The 21,752-nt window shown below is 45.2% G+C and overlaps 1 protein-coding gene across 3 annotated transcripts in view; it reads right to left on the reverse strand.

The window, feature by feature from the left end:
- Positions 1-21,752, reverse strand: part of ACSL5 (acyl-CoA synthetase long chain family member 5) — a 96,355-nt gene that overhangs the window by 31,165 nt on the left and 43,438 nt on the right. For all 3 annotated transcript variants that reach the window (XM_030202733.1, XM_030202732.1, XM_030202734.1), the window contains exons 4-12: positions 21,360-21,424; positions 21,170-21,271; positions 16,925-17,024; positions 15,608-15,786; positions 11,864-11,896; positions 11,724-11,775; positions 9,404-9,477; positions 4,899-4,976; positions 2,882-3,016 (exon numbers count right to left, since the gene is read on the reverse strand). In XM_030202733.1, coding sequence (XP_030058593.1) covers positions 2,882-3,016; positions 4,899-4,976; positions 9,404-9,477; positions 11,724-11,775; positions 11,864-11,896; positions 15,608-15,786; positions 16,925-17,024; positions 21,170-21,271; positions 21,360-21,424 — 818 coding nt within the window. The remainder of the gene's footprint in view (positions 1-2,881; positions 3,017-4,898; positions 4,977-9,403; positions 9,478-11,723; positions 11,776-11,863; positions 11,897-15,607; positions 15,787-16,924; positions 17,025-21,169; positions 21,272-21,359; positions 21,425-21,752) is intronic.

A 21,752-nucleotide genomic window follows, 5' to 3' on the forward strand; every position in this document is an offset into this window, starting at 1 on the left:
TCCGGCACTGGTATCCCACCCAAATCTTCCTCGGTGAAGACCGAAGCAAAGAATTCATTTAATCTCTCCGCTACAGCTTTGTCTTCCCCAATCGCCCCTTTTACTCCTCGGTCATCTAGCGGTCCAACTGATTCTTTTGCCGGCTTCCTGCTTTTAATATAGCTAATAAAAATTTTACTATGTGTTTTTACCTTCAACGCAATCTTTTTTTTGAAGTCCCTCTTAGCCTTCCTTATCAGCGCTTTGCATTTGACTTGACATTCCTTATGTCGTTTCTTATTATTTTCAGTCGGTTCCTTCTTCCATTTTCTGAAGGATTTTCTTTTAGCTCTAATAGCTTCCTTCACCTCACTTTTTAACCATGCTGGCTGTCGTTTGGTCTTCCGTCCTCCTTTTTTAATACGCAGAATATATTTGGCCTGGGCTTCCAGGATGGTATTTTTTAATAGCATCCACACCTGATGTAAATTTTTGACCCTCGCAGTTGCTCCTCTAAGTTTCTTTTTCACCGTTCTTCTCATTTTATCATAATCTCCTTTTTTAAAGTTAAACACTAACCTATTTGATTTCCTATGTATACTTACTTCAAAGCTAATATCAAATCTGATCATATTATGATCACTGTTATCAAGTGGCCCCAGCTCCATTACCTCCCGCACCAGATCATGCGCTCCACTAAGGACTAGGTCTAGAAGTTTTCCTTCTCTCTTCGGCTCCTGTACCAGCTGCTCCATAAAGCTGTCCTTGATTTCATCAAGGAATTTTACCTCCCTAGCATGCCCCAATGTTACATTTACCCAGTCAATATCGGGGTAATTGAAATCACCCATTATTATTGCGTTGCCCAGTTTGTTTGCTTCCCTAATTTCCTTTAACATTTCTGCATTCGTCTGTTCATCCTGGCCTGGCGGACAGTAGTACACTCCTATCACTATCCTTTTCCCCTTTACACATGGAATTTCAATCCACAGTGATTCCAAGAAGTGTTTTGTTTCCTGCAGAATTTTCAATCTATTTGATTCAAGGCTCTCCTTAATATACAATGCTACCCCTCCACCAATTTGATCCATCCTATCACTACGATATAATTTGTACCCCGGTATGACAGCGTCCCACTGGTTATCCTCCTTCCACCAGGTCTCAGAGATGCCTATTATATCTAATTTTTCATTTAGTGCAATATATTCTAACTCTCCCATCTTATTTCTTAGGCTCCTGGCATTCGCATATAGACATTTCAAAGTATGTTTGTTGTTCCTATTTACATGATGCTTAGTATTTGACAGTATTAATTTGCAATCTTTTGTCTGATTTTTATTTTTATTTAAGGACACCTGATCTACTACGGTCTCTTTTGCAACCTCACTATCAGGATACCCTATCTTCCCTGTTTTGGTGATATCTTTGAAAGATACCTTACCCCGAACCATGCGCTTTTGATCGACTGTCGGCCTTCCCCCCCCCCCCCCCCCACATTTCTAGTTTAAAAGCCGCTCTATCTCATTTTTAAATGCCGATGCCAGCAGCCCCACCCTGGTTAAGGTGGAGCCCATCCTTTCGGAATAGGCTCCCCTAGTCTTATGTTACATTTTACTTGCATACTTCCCTCCTTAAACCAAAGATCAATCTAAGGCTGTTTACAAAGTAATCAAGCACACAAAAAGTACAAATACAATAACATCAACAACCTAAAAATACATCTATTACATATGATTACCTTTTTGTTTTTGTTTTGGTAAATGCCCTCATTTCTCTAGTTCACTACTGCTCAGCCCAATTATTAAGACTACATTACAAATAGATATTGAAATTTCACAGGTCTTACTCTGGATTTTATTTTCTAAATTGTAATACTTAGTCCATGTAAATGCATGTGGATTCTATTCTTAAATAGCATATATTATCACAAAATGATCAATAAATCCAAAGCAGAATCACTAGTGTAAGTTCTTGTGCCTAAAGTTAGATGCACAAATACAGGCTCACACTTAGTATTCGATAATGGCATTGCAAATTGTTGAATTTTGGGGGGTATTTTTTTTGTGTATATGATATATATTTTCTTGCAGACTTCAATATTTTGATTGTAACCCACACTGAACTGGTTGGTGGTTGCGGGATATAATATTGTAATAATAGTAATCACATGCATTTGCCAATATAGAATTTGCACTTATCGTGTTTTATCCCGGTGCTTAACTTTAAGCATCAATTTGAGAATTACCCCCAGATGCCAGTCATTGAAAATTGTGTGTGTAAAATTTGGGCAAGTGTCCAATTTGCATATGATAATTGGCTTGTTAACAAGCAATTATTGGCACTAATTATATTTAATTAAAATATACATGTGTACATTTAAGAGTGGGATACATGCCTCCATTTTATGAGCAAGTTCAAAAAGGGGACATGGAAATCGGTCATGGGTGAAATGGGGGCATTCCTAAAATGTACATAAGTAGTTATAGAATAATGGTGAAATGCTACTAATTTAGGAATGGAGATTTGCACCATGCTTCAGTTGGTGCAAATGGCCACCCCTAAAGTTAGGTGTGATTCCTGAGCGTATGCACTATTCTATAAACTGAAACCTAACTTTAAGCGTGGTTTAAAGAATAGCACTTTTTCAGTGACAATTTTTTGGGCGTCATGTATAGAATTCACCCCATGATGTCCATTTGTGTGTGTGTACAGGATTGTTCTGGGAAGAATAAGTTGGGGTGATCATAATTGCTTAGATTCATGATCCAAATCTTGGATAGGGGCCTGAAAGTTAACTAAGGGGGACACAAGGCTGAAGAATCACCTAGAGCACTTGCACTGGCCCCAATGGTATATTGATGCCAGAGTGAATATAAAGAGCTGAGATTAGGGATTTGAGTACCTTATCGTATATCCTGTTGAGAAGCCGTGGTACTGTTGGGAACACAGTTGGCTGAAGGGTCTTCATATCATCTGTGAGCAGCCGAATATCACCTTGGAAAAACCCTACTCTTGCTCCACAGCAGTACATAACCATCTAGAAAGTTAAGAGACAATTTACTGTTCTGATTGCAAACCTAAAATGTGCTGTTTCAAATCTGGTATTGCGTTATCACTTTGTAGATCTCAGACTTTTAGGATGGGTTTCCAAATGTTAAACAGTTAACATTAGACTCTAAAAGCAGATGGGGACTCTTCCTTTGGTAATACCACTGACTCCCAGCTTTCCCTTCTTGTCTTTGGGATTTTTGGATTTAGCTCATACCCTTTCTAGTAGTAGGTATTTTCCTGCCCCTGGAGGGCTTATAGTCTTAGGGCCCTGTTTACTAAGGTGCGCTACCGCGTGCGAAACATGTTAGAGTGCCTACAGTGCGGCTTAGTAAACAGGGCCCTAAGTTTGTACCTGAGGCAGTGGAGGGTCAACCCCCTAACTCTTTAAACTTGGGTGCAAATTTTGTGACTATCATGCAAAATTATGTGCAAAAGTTATAGAATAGTGCTAATTAGGTGCTAATTGACTCTAATTAGCAATAATGACCTATAATTGGCTCTAATTTGCAGTTACGAGGGTAAATGCTCTTAGGCGCTATTCAATAAACATAGCATTTAAATGCTGTAGTACACAATTGTGAAGGGGGCGTGCACATGGGCAGGTCAGGGGCATGTCATGCAGTTGTGCGCACAACTGCCAACATTTATTCATGTACATTTACACCAGCCATTCCTCGCACCTAGGTTAGGTGTGTGACCACCAGCTTAAGCTAGTATTCTGTAATGGCAATTATGTGTATAATTGCTGTTACAGAATTCGCACTTAGTACCCAAATTTTTGGCACCTAAGTTTTAGTGTCATTTATGGAATTGGCCCCCATGCGACTTATGGAAAATCGCAAGCAGCAGCAGTGGGATTGGAACTGGGCTTCTCTGGTTCTCAGCCCTCTGTTTTAACCATTAGGCTAGTCCTCCATGCCTAAGTTTGACTCACGTGTCCTTTTCCCCCTTCCCTGCATTGCACAGGAAGACTTGCAGTTCCAACCCTGGTCTACAGGGTACTGTGTTGCTGCCCCTTGGCTGAGGGAGTCTGCTCTTTACACTTAAGAACCTTCTGTGCTTATCCACTATGCCCTCTTGAACTCTCTGTTCTCTGGAACAAGGAGGTTTAATGACAGGAGATAGCAGGATGTCACAAAGGCTGAAGCCGGTCTCCACCCACTCCACCCAAGGAGGTTTTAATTCTTCCCAATGCAGCCACCGTCATCTTGGTATACCCAAACTATGTACTTTATAGGGCGACAAGCTCCGCCTACTGGCTTCAGCCAACGTAATGGGCCAGATAGGCTCATGCCTTCTCCTGTCATTTAACTTCCTTGCTCTGGAAGGCCTATCTATGCATCCCCTACCCTTTCTGTGAAGAATTCTGCTCCTTCTGATTTTAGTCCCTTGGGTTCTCATATTAGGCCCATTGGTATTATTGTTTCCCACTGAAGAAGCCAGTCGTTGTGCACTGAACAAACAATGCTTTTGCCCCATTTCAAATGTATCTATCTTAGGCATGGAAAGGCAGCAGGTATCTTCCCTTCACAGTATTTACCTCTGTAGATACCAACCACAGCAACCACAGAAATAGGGAAAGACAAGGCAAGTCACCCCCATCGATGAATCTATAAATTAAGAAGTCCAGTGCTACTTTCACCATGTTTCTCTTGAATATAATATATGCTCCAAACAGCCTTGGTACGTATACAACACTGGTCAGTGTTATTTCTAACAGCTATGGTCAGAGTTTGGCCTGTGATGTGCTGATACAATCAATCAGTCTAGTGATGTCATTTAGACTTTCTATACAAAGACCTTATGCCCAGTGCAATTGCCCCGTACATGAATGCAGTGTTTACATGGACAGATATGGCACCCGTTACCTGTACAACTCTCTCAAATAAATGAGCCAGAGGAAGATAGGATATAGCGATATCTGATGTCTGAGGAGCAATTGAACTCTGGAGGTAGAAAAAAAAAAACATGTACATTTTTAAAGACCATTTTCAGGGAAATGACTCATTAGCTAATGAAATACATAAACTAATCCAGGCTGATTTGTTCAGTCAAGGAAATGAACCATTCATTACACATGTACAGGCCCACTGGGAACCTTACCAAGGAGTGTGGCTTTGTAGTTGGGCCTTCTTTGTAGCGTAGGCTAGTGTAGACTTATAACTAGGTATGGGCTGTCATTTGAAATAAGTCATTTATTTCAAAACAAAAAAAAAATAAATGAAAAACTTCTGGTTACACATCACTACTTATAACATGGTAATTAGAGGATATTGTAATAGTTTTTTCCAGCTTCCACATTAGCAAAAAGACCCCTAGTGGTTCTTGTAGAGAATTGACTTGGCTTTGGGGAACAGTAGATTTCTTTGCAATAGACTTGCAGGCTGAACACATGGGGCCAGATTCAGTAAATGGAGCTCAAAATTAGGCATCTGAAAAATCCATTGCCAAGAGCTTATAATCACGGAGACAGAGAATGTGCCAAATCCAACAAGATACAATCGCGGAGGAGAAGAGAAGCAACCGATGTGACCTGCGATATTAAAACTGTGACCTTCAGCCTATGACAGGGGTTCTCAACCCATTCCTCAGGACACACCTAGCCAGTCAGGTTTTCAGGATACCCACAATGAATATGCATGAGATAGATTTGTATTCACTACTCACATTCTATGCAAATCTACTCTCATGCATATTCATTGTGGGTATCCTGAAAACCTGACTGGCTAGGTGTGTCCTGAGGAAAGGCTTGAAAATACCTGTCATAGACCAAAGATCACAGTTTTAGTACCGAAGATCACATCGGTTGCTTCTTTTGTCCTCCTTGTTGGATTTGGCGCATTCTCTGTCTCCATGCCCCCCCCTCCGGAGCGCACGGCGCCCCCCCAAAACGCACCCTACCTTTCAGCGGGGGGCAGGCGGGAGGGCTGATCCGCCCCCATTGCACGTCACTGGGAGCTGCGTCGGCTCTGCTGCTTCCCTCCTTTCTCTGCCCCGGAACAGGAAGTAACCTGTTCCGGGGCAGAAAGAGCAGGGAACCAGCGAGCCGACACCCCCCCCCCCCCAGCACGTGCACCCAGGGCGGACCGCCCCACCGCCCCCCCTTCCTACGCCACTGGGTGTATTTAGATTATAGCAAAGGTGATGTGATAAGAATTCCAGAGAGGGAGAGATCCTTCATTGGTAAGAATTTTTTGGGAAATTGTTTTTAAACTTAGGGAAAAGTAGACTTAGAATTAAATAGGTAACCTAAGGGACTTTATTTTAAGTTACTTTGCTCACTTAGCAAAGGAGCTTAAGGAATAGTTTTTTTTTTTAGCATATAAAGTCTGTTACAGTTCCATAGGCTGGCGTTTAAGGTGACTTTTTTTTTTTTTTTTACAGTTACTATAGTATAACTATAAAGCACAGCTAATAGACACAGGAAGCCTAAGGAAAAAGGGAATGAGGGCAGGTGAGCCAGATGCTGGGGGGGGGGAGGGGGGAAGAGAAGGAGAAAAGCTTGGTGGAGTTGGAGGGGTGAGAGACAGTGTGGAGGAGGAAAAGAGGGGAGAAGCTAGACTGTGGCAGTGGCGTACCAAGGGGGGGGGGGGGGTGGTGGGGGTGGTCCGTCCTGGGTGCACGCCGCTGGGGGCGTGCCGCGCGCCTGTCTGCTCCGCTTGTTCCGTGCTCCATCTGCCCTGGAACAGGTTACTTCCTGTTCCGGGGCAGAAGGAGCATGGAACGAGTGAAGCAGACAGGCGCGCGGCACCCCCCCAGCAGGTAAAAATGCATCCGGGGGGTGTCCCATCGCCGGGGGGGGAGGTGTGTCCTTTTGCCGGGGGTGGGGGTGGGGGGTCGCACTGCACCCGGGGGGGGGGGCGCATCGGCGATCCGCCCCGGGTGTCAGCCACCCTAGGAACGCCACTGGACTGTGGACATGGGGGAGCATAGGGACAGGGACACAAAGGGGAGATGCTGTATGGAGATGGTATATGGACATGAGGGGTTGTATGGACACTGAGTGGAGATGTTAGACATGGGAGAGAATAGGAACACAGAAGGTAGATGTGAGTTGGTATAAACCAGGTTTGTCCAATCTATGGCCCTCAAGCCAGAATCCAGCCCACCAAGTGCTTTTTTCTGGCCCTTGGAAGCTTGGTAATTTTTGTTGTGCTTATTGCTGGATTCCTGGTTCCCCACCATAACTCAGCTCTCTGGAAGCTTGAGCCACGCAGTGCTGGAAATTTAGATTGGTAATATGGTTTCAAGTCTCAAATTTCCAGCACCGTGCAGCTCAAGCTTGCAGAGCGCCATGTCGCGGTGGGGAAGTAGGAATCCCACTTTTTCTTCTGCAGGTGAAGCCAGGTGATGGGAAAGAGACTGGGTGAAGACTGGGGGGGGGGGGGGGATACATGAGAGAAAGCGAGAGAGACTGGTTGAAGGCTGGAGAGGGGAAAACGCACCGTCATATTTTTGCCATTATTTGACTAAACGTGCGGCAAAATATGATAGTGTGTGTTTTGGACATCCAAATGTTAGAAGACATAAAATGAGGTCCTTGATATTATTGGACAAGCCTAGTATAAACTTTGGCAAGTAGGAATCACCACTGCCTTTGCCAGACCAAGGTCATCCAGAGTTTGGGTTTGCAGATACAGATGTACCTATAGACTCTTTCCAAGAGTTCCCAGAGGCCATTGACCTAACAGCTGGCTAAGTCATCTGCTTGTGTGCCCTTCTACGAATCCCAATAACCAGGGATGGGATCTTATAACTAGTTTCACAAATGCAGGGTCATTGCGAGGTAGGCAGCACAGCTGAAGAGGGCACAAGGGAGGTGGGCCACCAAAATTGCTTTCCTTGATTAGCCATGACGCAGTGAGAGGGGTGGGAGCACAAGGGGGCATACCACTCTGGGAGTATTTCCAGCTTGGGAACGCTTTCACAAATGGTTTTATAACAGGGTGAGCACATCATGCAACATAGACGTATGTGCTGGGTTGGCGACATTAGCCATGCACATGAGAGATGCATTTTGAAATTAGCTAATGCTGTTTGGTATTTGTCACAAATATATAATTGTTGTATATTCAGAGCAACATATAAGAAAGAACTTGAAGCAGGCTACGACTGAAACACGTGTTCGGTTGTTCAATAAATTCCTCTTGTGATTTTACTATGACTATCCAGCTTATAATTGAAAAAGAAAAACGCCTATATTGCGACCCAAATCAGGAGATAGACGTTTATCTCACAAAAACGAATAAAGCGGTATAATCGAAAGCCGAATTTGGACGTTTTCAACTGCACTCCGTCGCAGATGCGGACAAAGTTGATGGGGGCGTGTCGAAGGTGTGGTGAAGGCGGAACTGGGGTGTGGTTATCGGCCGATCAGAGATGGGTGCCTTTTGCCGATAATGGAAAAAAAATATGCGTTTTTAGCGAGAATTTAGGGCACTTTTCCTGGACCCTGTTTTTCTACGAATAAGGCCCCAAAAAGTGCCCTAAATGACCAGATGACCACTGGAGGGAATCGGGGATGACCTCCCCTGACTCCCCCAGTGGTCACAAACCCCCTCCCACCACAAACATATGCCGTTTCACAACTTTTTATGTTCACCCTCAAATGTCATACCCACCTCCCTGCCAACAGTATGCAGGTCACTGGAGCAGTTATTAGGGGGTGCAGTGGACGTCAGGCAGGTAGACCCAGGCCCATCCCCCCCCCCACCTGTTACACTTGTGCTGGTAAATGGGAGCCCTCCGAACCGCCCCCCAAACCCACTGTACCCACATGTAGGTGCCCCCTTCACCCCTTAGGGCTATAGTAATGGTGTAGACTTGTGGGCGGTGGGTTTTGAGGGGGATTTGGGGAGCTCAACACACAAGGGAAGGGTGCTATGCACCTGGGAGCTCTTTTACCTTTTTTTTTTTTTTGTAAAAGTGCCCCCTAGGGTGCCCGGTAGATGTCCTGGCATGTGAGGGGGACCAGTGCACTACGAATCCTGGCCCCTCCCACGAACAAATGCCTTGGATTTATTCGTTTTTGAGCTGGGCGCTTTCATTTTCCATTATCACTGAAAAACAAAAACGCACAGCTCACAAATTGTCGAATAAAACATGGACGTCTATTTTTTTCCGAAAATACGGTTCGGTCCGCCCCTTCACGGACCCGTTCTCGGAGATAAACGCCCATGGAGATAGACGTTTTTGTTCAATTATGCCCCTCTATGCAATCTTGTTTTTCCTTCTTTGCTGATGGTTACACCTGGGCCTTTACTTCCCCAAAATGAGACCAAGAGAGTCTCTTACTCTGAGGAAAAGCTTGGACAAGCTTATTTCTCTTTTGCAACACTTTTGTATATCATCTTTCTATTTAAATACAACCTACCTCAATGTTTTTGAGAAATGCCGAAGCATCCGCCACAATATTTTCATGGGTCAGCATAGCGCCTTTGGGGTCGCCTGTGAAAGAAATCCCAACAAGAGGTCACACTGAAGACAATGCATACTTTTGCCTATCAGGAAACTTAGAGGCTCTTTTCCTAAGCTGTTCTAAGAAATGGGCTTTGCATGCTCTTGGATAGGTCTTTCTTACACAATAAGAGTGGAGGAGTGGCCTAGTGGTTAGGGTGGTGGACTTTGGTCCTGAGGAACTGAGTTCCATTCCCACTTCAGGCACAGGCAGCTCCTTGTGACTCTGGGCAAGTCACTTAACCCTCCATTGCCCCATGTAAGCCACATTGAGCCTGCCATGAGTGGGAAAGTGCGGGGTACAAATGTAAAAAAATAAAATAGATACTATTGGAGATTCTACATGGAATGTTGCTACTATTGGAGATTCTACATGGAATGTTGCTATTCCACTAGCAACATTCCATGTAGAAGGCTGCGTAGGCTTCTGTTTCTGTGAGTCTGACGTGCAGGACGTCAGACTCACAGAAGCAGAAGCCTGCGCGGCCACATTGGTGATCTGCAAGGGCCGACTTCTACATGGAATGTTGCTAGTGGAATAGCAACATTCCATGTCGAATCTCAAATAGTAGCAACAGTGGAGGAGTGGCCTAGTGGTTAGGGTGGTGGACTTTGGTCCTGGGGAACTGCATTTGATTCCCACTTTAGGCACAGGCAGCTCCTTGTGACTCTGGGCAAGTCACTTAACCCTCCATTGCCCCATGTAAGCTGCATTGAGGCTGCCATGAGTGGGTACAAATGTAACAGAAAAAAAAAATAATAAGCCCATGAAAAATGGCTTATTTTTATTTTTTCAATATATGGCCATACAATGTTAGTTTTAGCAGATGGCCATTAAAAAAATTACCATGGGAGAACTTACCACCACCTATTTAGGAGGCGGTATGTGCTCCCGCATTACTCGTGTGCTAACCAGTTAGCACGCAGTAATATAGATGCCCTAATTGGTTAGAGCAGTACGCCCACTCTCAGTTCCTGACATGTCCCCCTCAAAAAAAAAAAAAAGATAAAATAATTATTGTATGTTTGGTGCGTGCAGATGCCACAACTAAGGCCGAGCGCTCTTTATGCTGCATTACTGGAACTACTGCTGGCCGAACACAGCTGCCGGGGTAGTTCTGTAGTTTTATAGTGCTGAGCTAACCCGGTGGTAATCCACTCTCTATCTCTGTCGATAACACCCTCATCCTCCCCGTCTCATCTGCCCACAACCTCAGGGTCATCTTCGACTCCTCCCTCTCCTTCTCTGCGCATATCCAGCAGATAGCCAAGACCTGTCGCTTCTTCCTCTATAACATTAACAAAATTTGCCCTTTCCTCTCTGAGCACACCACCCAAACTCTCATCCACTCTCTCATTACCTCTCGCCTTGACTACTGCAACCTACTCCTCACTGGCCTTCCACTTTGCCATCTATCTCCCCCCATCAGTCCGTTCAAAACTCTGCTGCACGTCTTATCTTCCACCTGAACCGGCACACTCATATCACCCCTCTCCTCAAATCACTTCGCTGGCTTCCGATCAGGTACCGCATACAGTTTAAGCTTCTCCTTTTAACCTACAAATGCACTCGATCTACAGCCCCTCCCTACCTCTCTACCCTCATCTCCCCTTACATTCCTACCCGTAACCTCTGTTCTCAAGACAAATCCCTCCTTTCAGTACCCTTCTCCACCACCGCCAACTCCAGGCTCTGCCCTTTCTGCCTCGCCTCACCCCATGCCTGGAATAAACTCCCTGAGCCCATTCGCCAGGCCCCCCTCCCTGCCCATCTTCAAATCCTTGCTCAAAGCCCACCTCTTCAATGTCGCCTTCGGCATCTAACCATCATACCTCTATTCAGGAAATCTGGACTGCCCCTACTTGACATTTCGCACATTAGATTGTAAGCTCCTTGGAGCAGGGACTGTCCTTTTATTAATCTGTACAGCGCTGCATAACCCTAGTAGCGCTCTAGAAATGTTAAGTAGTAGTAGTAGTAGTAGTAGGTATAAAGGAGTCAAAGAATTTGCATCAATGCAGCTGGTTTGAAAATTATTCCCATTGTCTTTTAGGGGTAGAATTACTGAATGCCGTTGGACGTATAGCAAGGTTTTGAATAGAGATTTGCTCCACAAAGCTTGGAACTCTGCACCCTTAAAAAAAAAAAGAAGGTCTTTTTGAAATCTCTTGAAATTTGAAAGCTCTGACACTAGAACAAGAAGGCCACGTCTGTACCCACAGGCTCTGGACCTTACCTGTTGTTCCGCTGGTGAAGCAGACGATGCTGAGATCTTCTGGTTTAGGCGGCTGAAAGCAGAGCAAGGAGGCTATTACTGGAATTCTAAATAAGACACTGAACGGAGTAAACTTTATTTCTTAATGTATTGCAACTTACAATTGGTCTTTTAAAGTGTTCTTTACCCAGGTCCTAAATTAGAGAGGAAAAAAATCAGGTTGAGATGGAAATAATCATGTGATCAATATTCCTTTTCAAACCCAGAACACCATTGTGCACTATTACTCCTGGGGAAATTCTGCCCCCAAAAATGTAAAATTCTGTGCACATTTGAAAATTCTGCACACTTCATTTGTAATTTTCTTGTGCAGAATTCCTCCAGGCATAAGTACATAAGTAATGCCGTACTGGGAAAAGACCAAGGGTCCATCGAGCCCAGCATCCTGTCCACAACAGCGGCCAATTCAGGCCAAGGGCACCTGGCAAGCTTCCCAAACGTACAAACATTCTATACATGTTATTCCTGGAATTGTGGATTTTTCCCAAGTCCGTTTAGTAGCGGTTTATGGACTTGTCCTTTAGGAAACCGTCTAACCCCTTTTTAAACTCTGCCAAGCTAACCACCTTCACCACGTTCTCCGGCAACGAATTCCAGAGTTTAATTATGCATTGCGTGAAGAAAACTTTTCTGCGATTTGTTTTAAATTTACTACACTGTAGTTTCATCGCATGCCCCCTAGTCCTAGTAGTTTTGGAAAGCGTGAACAGACGCTTCACATCCACCTGTTCCACTCCACTCATTATTTTATATACCTCTATCATGTCTCCCCCTCGGCCGTCTCTTCTCCAAGCTGAAAAGCCCTAGCCTCCTTAGTCTTTCTTCATAGGGAAGTCGTCCCATCCCCACTATCATTTTCATCGCCCTTCGCTGCACCTTTTCCATGAAATACCTCCCCTTCACCACCAGAACAGCAGTTTTCCATGCACTTTCCTGCAGACCTCCATCCCATTCCCATGGCATACACATACCTAAACCACCTTTTCCAGCCCACCTCCCCCACACTCCACCCAGCTTTTTCCAGCCCCACTCCCTGAACACATACCCAATTTTTTCAGCCCCCTTCCATCTATCTTTTCTCCAGCTCTTCCCCCCCCCACCCCAAAAAAAAAAGAACAGCAAAGGGAACAGACTTCAAAACCATTTGGGGGGAAATTTAAATTAAACCTAAAATGGATTGTAAGTTGTCACACTCTTCACCTGTTCTCAGTGGCCTCCAACAGCATTCCATGCCAAGAAAGATCTGTTTACCATCTGGAAACCCACCACTTCCTTTATAGCCCTGCAAGAGGGCGCTGGCTGATGTAATCACTCCCTGTCTGGAAGTATTTAAGGACGTTCCCGACTCCCAGTCCCAGCCAGAGCCTTTGCAATAGATCTCCTACAGTTGTCTAGTGTGTGTTTCAGCCTTGGTCCAGTTTGTCTCCTGTTTCATCCTGTGTCTTGTTCTAGCCCTGCTCCTGCTTCATGTCTCTGCCTTGCTCCTACCCTGCTTCCTGCCTTATTTCAGCCCTGTCTTCCAGCTTCAGCCTTGCCCAGGTGTCTCGCCTGGTGCCAGTCGGGGCCTAGTCAGACCTCGGGTTGACTAGGTACCATCAACTCAGTTGCGGCCCAAGGGCTCACCCTGAGTTGTGACAGATTGTAAAGGTCATGAGTTTGGGTGCAGGACGTCAGACTAGAACGAAGCCTTGCGTGGGATTGGGAAGAAGAGGACCTCGGCTCGGCTGGCGGGGGTTGGGGTCCCCCGCCAGCAAAGGTAGGCGGCAGCAGGGGGGGTCGTCGGCAGGAGGGGGTCGGCAATGGTGGGGGGGGGGGGTCAAAGTTGGTGGGGGGGGTTAGCAATGGTGGCATAGGTGGTGGGGTTGGCGGCGCCGGGGGGGGGGGGGGCTAAAATATGCCCCCTCACCTCGGGATCTGGACCCCCCTCCTGCCGAAGTCTGGGTACGCCCCTGTACCAAAGTAGAAGCCAAAGCAAGGAGTCTAGGGAGAGCTCAGCTGATAAAGTGCTGGTGTCTGACATCAGCAGGGAGAAGGGACACAGCCATAGGTCAAGGGCAGGGGAAGGAGGAACCGGAAGACCAATAGGAGAGAAGCAAGGGAAGCCAGGCAGAGGTACAGCAGACCCAGGTGGGTGGAAGCAAAGCAATCAAGGTGTCTGGAAGCCAAGCAGAGAGAGAGAGCAGAGCCAGGTGCATGGAAGCAAAGCAATCAAGGAGCCTGAAGCCAGAGAAGAACTACACACACATGGCTCAGGGCTGTGCCAGTCAAGTGTGCGTGTCGACAGGACCCTGCGCAGCCCGAGGACGCCGCTTGCATTGAAGTAGGGGACATGACACAGTCCTTGGGCTCAGCCAGCCAGTCTGATTCTCAGGATACTCCCACTGAATAAGCATGAGATAGATCAGCAAGCTCTGTAGTGTAGGGGTGTTTTCGGAGTCACCTTTGTGGTCTTGAGGCCTAACTATGCTGTGAGCCATAATGCCTTGGTTTCTGCATGATTCCCAAACAGCTGTAAATCTGGGAACCATGCAGAAACCAGGACAGTATGCCATAAACTATGCTGTGAGCCATAAGGTAGGCCTCAGGCCCACAAAGGTGACCCAGAAAACACTCCTACACTTCCTCCATCATATGAAAAGTTATATCATGCATTATGGATAAACTGAAGACCTGACTGGCTGCTGGGTTTGTCCCAGAGACTGTGTTGAGAACTACTGCCTTTAAAAAAAGGAGGTAAACTCAGAAAACTGGTCCAAAAATTGAATTTAGCCATTGCCGACCCCCTCCTGCAAACGACCCCCCCCTCCCGCTGCCGCCTACCTTTGCTGGCGGGGGACCCCAACCCCCGCCAGCCGCGCCGAGGTCCTCTTCTTCCCAATCCTGTGCAAGGCTTCATTCTAGTCTGAGGGTTATAACAATCAAACATGCAAACATCCCAACATGATATAAAACTTTCGAACTCCTCTTATTTACTTCATTTATAGCCTGTCTATTAACTAGATCCCTGATGGCGAACCTATGACACGCGTGTCAGCACTGACACGCATAGCCATTTTTGATGACACGCGGCGCCGCCGCAGTGTGGTCCGCCCTCCCTCCTCGCTCCCGGAAACTAACCTTAAAGCCTCCTTTCACGTCGTAGCAAGCAGCAGCAGGGCAGGCCACTCCTTCCTTCCATGTCCCGCCCTCGCCTGACGTAACGTCCGCGAGGGCAGAGCACAGAAGGAAGGAGGAGAGGTCTGCCCTGCTGCTGCTTGCTGCGACGTGAAAGGAGGCTTTAAGTTTAGTTCTGGGCCCGGTAGCAGGTGGAGGGGGGGCCCAGCGACCTCGGGTGGGCAGCGATCTCGGGTAGGGGGGGCCCGGGTGCGGTCCTAGTAGATTTTTCTCGAAGTGACACACCACCCGAGTTATGCTCGGTTTTTTCGCGAATTTTGACACACCAAGCTCAAAAGGTTGCCCATCACTGAACTAGATCAACAAAATAGTAAGGTGGACTAGCAGAAGGTTGCTTGCAACTTCAATGGTGTATATCACACATCCTCTTCAGTTCAACTTACTATCTCCAGACTTACTATCTCCATCTTAAATTTAAACCTCAATATTTAAAAAAAACATTATTTAGTATGTATCACAAAAATGCAAAGGAAGATGGTCACCTTTCAAATAATTCTCACAGCCTACGTTATGTGACTCTCCTCCCTGAAGCAGAGCAATTGAAACATGGTCCCTGATTGCTTCTCAAGACAAATTCTTGGAAACTTCCTCCTCTGTCCTCAGCAGCCACATTACTATATAGCCAAAGCTTTCTAATCATGAATATAAGAGGTTGCTGTGGAATGAAGTACCTCAAGTTCCTGTAACGATAGGATCTCTACTCCAAGTGCCGTTCCCTTTTCCTTCAGTTCTTTGTCAAAGGGGTCCATTAAAATGATTGTCTTCAGCACCGGCGTTTCACCTTTCTCACAGTTGCTAAGTAGCGTTTGAGCCTTCTCGGGCTTGTCACAGATCACGGTGGATAGCTCAGCTAGGACAGCAAACGCACTCATGAGCACAATTCACATCCGAGTAAAGAACTTTACGAAAGGGACGGTAAAGCCAAAGGTGTCTTGGAAGGGTTCAATTGACAACTGGAGAATGTTGGGAGTCAGACCTAATAGATTGTCTGGGAAATCTGAGCTTCAGTCTTGATTTTTCAACTCAAAGCATTTTGGGGGCTATTCTATAAGGAAGGACAGCGCCAACATTTAGGCACCACGAACACATATAAGTGACCAGATTTATAAATGAGTATTTAAAATTTTCTCTGTAAGGACTTGCAGTTCTTGATTTAGCTTAAAGTTCTGGGGCTTTAATCAGCCAAACTGAATTGGATTGCGGCCCTTGAGGAATGAGGTTGCCCACCCCTGCTCTAGATGGACATCAAAAGCTTACTTTAAAAAGTAGGTTTTCAATTGAATTTTATAATTCTTGAAGTTTAATTCAGCCCAAAACTCTTTAGGGAGAGAATGCCAAAGGATAGGTGCAAGCCCCCCCCCCCCCCCAAAAAAAAAAGTAGCTCTAGCATCCCAGTGAACTCTTGAAAAATGAGGTAGAGTCATTCTATGAATCTGAGGGACCTAATGGGTGCATATGATATGAGCTAGTCATGCAGCTCAGAGATTATTACTGTTTGTGTAATGCTTTATATGCTATACAAAGGATTTTGAACTTTATCCTATAATGAATAGGTAACCAATGAAATTGTATATGCAGAGGGGTAATATGGTCGAATTTCTGGGCATGTCCCGGAACTCTGAATGCCATGTTCTGGGGAGTTTGTAGGTGTTTAAGAGATGAACTCGGCAGGCCAACATACACCCTCTATTGCCCTAGGTACAGAAACTTAGATTTTGAGCCCACTAGAAGCAGCAAAAGTTCCTGGATATAATAGGTAAACCACTTTGATTGAACCAGAAAAGGTTGTACATCAAGAATTTAATAATCTCAGCTAAATTCATGTCCTCTAGTTGTACTGCTTCCCCATCCCTGGAAAAAAGTTTGCTCCTATATTAATACCTTTCAAGTATTCAACCCTGAAATTATCTGGAGAAGATTTCATCCAATTTCTGCGATAATGACAGATGATGAACACTGCAAAAATGAAATCAAGAACATTTGCTTACCTCGGTTGACAATAAACGTAATTGCTTCTGGCCCCAGAGTGTCATACAGTGGAACGCAAACCATGGAATAGGTATAGCAAGCGAACTCGGCTATAACCCACTGCGCAAAAAAAAAAAAATATATATATATATATTAATAAAGTGGTTATTTTCAAATGCAAGCAGAAAGTTAATTCAATATCCTTTTGTGTGGTCAATATTTGTAACCCACTGAGCGATAAAGTGCCAAAAGTGGGGTATATGACTTATATATACCACAAGATAGAGGGGTATCAACTGCATAATCCTGCAAAAGTTTAGCCTCAGGTATGGACTAATTACGTCTTTAAAAAGTGAGAAACATTTATCAATTAAAAAAAAAGTAATTAACTCCAGAAATCATTTACTCCACTTTAGGTACCTGTAGATTTTAGGCTGTAGAACACGAAAAACATTAAAGTTTTGAAACAGTAGCGTAGACAGAGTTTAATTTTTAGATGGGCCTGGAGGTGGACTGGGTGGGCACAGGCCTCGCATTTCCTCTCTACCCGCTACCACCCCCCCTGCTCACCCGCCTGCCGCCGTCGCATTTCCTCTCCACCCGCTACCTCCCCCCCCCCCCCCGCGACAGCCCCCTGCACATGGTCAGTTCTGGTCATTCTTACTGACCTGAAGCGCCGTTCTCCCTCCAGCACCGGCGATTCCCATAGCCAGCCTTCTGCCAGCGCGCGTCGTCGGAGCCTCTCCTCAGGCGCGTCCCACCTACTCTGCAACTTCCTGTTTTCCGCAAAGGTGGGACGCAGGAAGTTGCAGAGTAGGCGGGATGCGCCTGAGAAGAGGCCCCGACGACGCGCGCTGGCAGAAGGCTGGCTATGGGAATTGCCGGTGTTGCTAGAGGGAGAACGGCGCTTCAGGGCAGTAAAAGTGAGCAGACCACACGGACGGGGAGAGCGGGCAGAAGAGGCTGGGCGGGCCTGGAGCAAAAGTGGCTGGGCCTGGGCCCGTCCAGGCCCACCCATGGCTATGCCCCTGTTGAAAGAAGAATTGCATAGTCCCGTTCTACTGACCCTATAGTACACAAAACCTTCAAAAATGATAGTTGTCAATCAGACGTTTTATAGCCTTTATCTCTGTTATTTGTAACCCCACTTTTGGTACCTTCTTGCTCAGTGGGTCGCATTTTTCTGACTTATATTTTAATTTTGCTTTCATGGGTGTTTGTACATCACTTTGCTATTTTTAATGAAGTGCACATAATCCAATTTTTAATAAACCTCATCATTATAGACTTTTGACAGATAAAAAGGGTTTATATAATGTTTTTTTAAATGTGAATCTACTTTGGAGACTATCGTGCTTATTTTTGAAAGAGAAGGACGCCCAACTTTCGACACAAATTGGGAGATGGGCGTCCTTCTCGCAAGGTCATCCAAATCGGCATAATCAAAAGCTGATTTTTTGACACCCTCGACTGCTTTCCGTCGCGGGGACGACCAAAGCTCACGGGGGCGTGTTGGCAGGGTAGCGAGGGCGGACTGGGGTGTGATTAGGAGATGGGCATCTCTGACGAGTACTTGGCCGACTTTACTTGGTCCATTTTTTTCACGACCAAGCCTCAAAAAGGTGCCCCAACTGACCAGATGACCACCGAAGGGAATCAGGGATGACCTCCCCTTACCCCCCCAGTGGCCACTAACCCCCTCCTACCATAAAAAACAAGTTTAAAAATACTTTTTTGCCAGCCTCAAATGCCATACTCAGGTCCATCGCAGCAGTATACAGGTCCCTGGAGCAGTTGTAGTGGGTGCAGTGTACTTCAGGCAGGTGGACCTGGGGGGGAGGGGTTTGGGGGGCTCAGCACCCAAGGTAAAGGAGCTATGCACCTGGGAGCAATTTCTGAAGTCCACTGCAGTGCCCCCTAGGGTGCCCGGTCGGTGTCCTGGCATGTGAGGGGGACCAGTGCACTACAAATGCTGGCTCCTCCCACGACCAAAGGGCTTGGATTTGGACGTTTTTGAGATAGACGTCTTTGGTTTCCATTATCGCAGAAAACCGAGGACGACCATCTCTAAAGTCAACCTAAATGTCAAGATTTGGGCGTCCCTGACCATATTATTGAAACGAAAGATGGACGTCCATCTTGTTTCAATAATACGCGTTGCCCCGCCCCTTCGTGGCACCTTCCTTAGAGTTGGGCGCCCTTAGAGATGGTCATCCCCATTTGAAAATGCCCCTCCACAAGTGTCATGTTCCTATCAGTATTTATGAAAATGTTGAGGTGCCTAATTGTTAACAGTGGAAAATCAACAAATCAGATCGTTATGAAAAAATGTAATTTTTTAATAGATATTAAAAATTATATACAGTACAACCCAACACAGGCCGTGTTTCGCCCAGCAGGGTTGCTTCAGGGGTTACACAATGATCCTCTACTGTCAAAATATGGTAGATTTGATGAAACCAAATGTACTGAAGACTGCAGTCGTGAATCTTCTAGTATTGAAAAAAACAGCTCAACTGAATAAACCAAAAAAATGTGCTGACATAAGATATGTCGGACACTCTCTTGATTCTGGTAATGCTGAAAAAAACCCATTACCAGACTCAAGAGAGTGTCCGACATATCTTATGTCAGCACATTTTTCTGGTTTATTCGGTTGAGCTGTTTTTTTCGATATATATATACTAGAAGATTCACGACTGCGGTCTTCAGTACATTTGGTTTCATCAAATCTACCATATTTTGACAGTAGAGGATCATTGTGTAGCCCCTGAAGCAGCCCTGCTGGGTGAAACACGGCCTGTGTCGGGCTGTACTGTATATAATTTTTAATATCTATTAATAAATTATATTTTTTTCATAACAATCTGCTTTGTTGATTTTCCATCTTGGAGTTTGCAGACCATCTGCCCTTTGCTTTCTTGGACCCTAATTGTTAACAGTGGCCACTGTAAATAATAATGCAGAATGAGTTCTAAAAGGGGCTTTGCCTCTTCACTAGGAAGGTTCAACATCAGTCTCTACTTTACTGTCTCTCTAGCAGAATGCAATTGGGAATCTCACTGTGGGGCTCTTTTACTAAGCCGTGTAGGCGCCTACGTGCACCCAACGTGTGACAATTTTGAGTTACCACCCAGCTACCGCGCGGCCCTTGCGGTAATTTCATTTTTGACGCGTGCCCACTACGCGTGGCAGTAAATTTTATTTTCTGGTGCACGGCAGAAACCGGGCGGTAATCGTCATTCTATGCACGTGGACAATTACTGCATGGTTACCATGTGAGACCTTACCGCTAAGTCAATGGCTGGTGGTAAGGTCTCAGACCCAAAATGGACGTGTGGCAATTTTCACTTTACTGCACGTCCATTTGTGGCAAAAATTTTAAAAAAGGCCTTTTTTACAGGCGCGCTGAAAAATGGATCTGCGCGTGCCCAAAACACACACCTACACTACTGCAGCCCATTTTTCCACGCACCTTTCTAAAAGGGTCACATAGTAAACTTAGGGGCTCATTTTCGAAACAGAAAAACGTCTAAAAAGTGGCACAAAGTGGCAGATGAATTTTTTTTTGCTGAAACGTCCAAAATTTGATTTTTAGATGTCATATCGAAGATGCCCCTCCACATCAGTGTTGCATGTGTCGTGGACTGAGTAATGGCTCCCACAGTTTCCCATTCAGAAACAGAAAACTGGAAGAAAGTAAGGATAACGGCAAATAATTAAGCTTTCTATGTGAAAACTCAATGGAAAATAAGAACAAAAAAATTGCCCTACAGGGTTAGACGGACCAAGGATCTATCTAGCCCCAGTATCCAGTGGCCAGTCCAGGTTACAAGTTTTGCCATAGGCTATAATGTAAAGTCCTACACAAAATCAAAAACTCACTTTTACACATCCTTATTCAGGGCCCTGTCTTTCCAATGCATGCAGATATATCTCATGTGTTTTTATAGAGATGGGGTCACTGACAGGCCTGGGAGCTACCGACCTATATATATCACATTTCAAAGGCTTACAAGAGTCTTATTAGTAGAGCAAAGGCAAACAACCTCGTTAACTTATGAACACCCTTGCTGGTATCTTAAATGGCTTTGTCATGGTTTTCGGTTCTTCTGACCTACTTGTTGAAGGCAATTAGCACCTCATTAAATATCCTTTCCTGCTGTTGTCTGGTTTAATTGGTGTACCTAACAGAAGAAGGATGCATGAATTTTCCAAGTATGCCACATACTCATCACTTTTTTACTACCGTAGGACTAACTTACCTCTGGTCTATTCTGAGCAAAGATACCCACATACTGGCTTGGCGAAGGTTGACATCCTTTGTGTATAAGCCCCGACCCCAATAACTCAGCTCTGTCTGACACCTGCCAAGAGAAAAGCACGGAGGTTTCCATTTCTCTGCTGCTTGAAAAACATACTAAGCAAGATTGCAGAATAACTAGAAATGCCCACCTGTTTGTAGCTCAGCCACCGGTAAGGTTCATTTGGTTTCCTATAGCCCAAACACGGTCCGTTATCTTATATAAAAATGGAACAAAAAATAGAATATAGGATGAACAGTTAATAATATGGTATTCATAAGAACCAACGTCCCAACTTAACACTATATCCCACCCATTAAACTCCTGCTCCGAAGATGATTATACTCTAAACCATGTCTCCCAACTCCTTATACTCGTTCCCAGTCCTCTCGTCTCCTTCTTCCCTACACCATACCCTTCCCAATTCTCTTTCCTTTGTCTATCTTGCCTTGCTTACCATTCCATGTTTATTCACATACTCTTAAACCTTATTTTTACTTTGTCTATATCAGTTATTATATTCTCCATATAATACTCTGTAATT

This window comes from Microcaecilia unicolor, chromosome 5, assembly GCF_901765095.1.
Source record: "Microcaecilia unicolor chromosome 5, aMicUni1.1, whole genome shotgun sequence".
In the NCBI taxonomy this organism is placed as follows: Eukaryota; Metazoa; Chordata; class Amphibia; order Gymnophiona; family Siphonopidae; genus Microcaecilia; species Microcaecilia unicolor.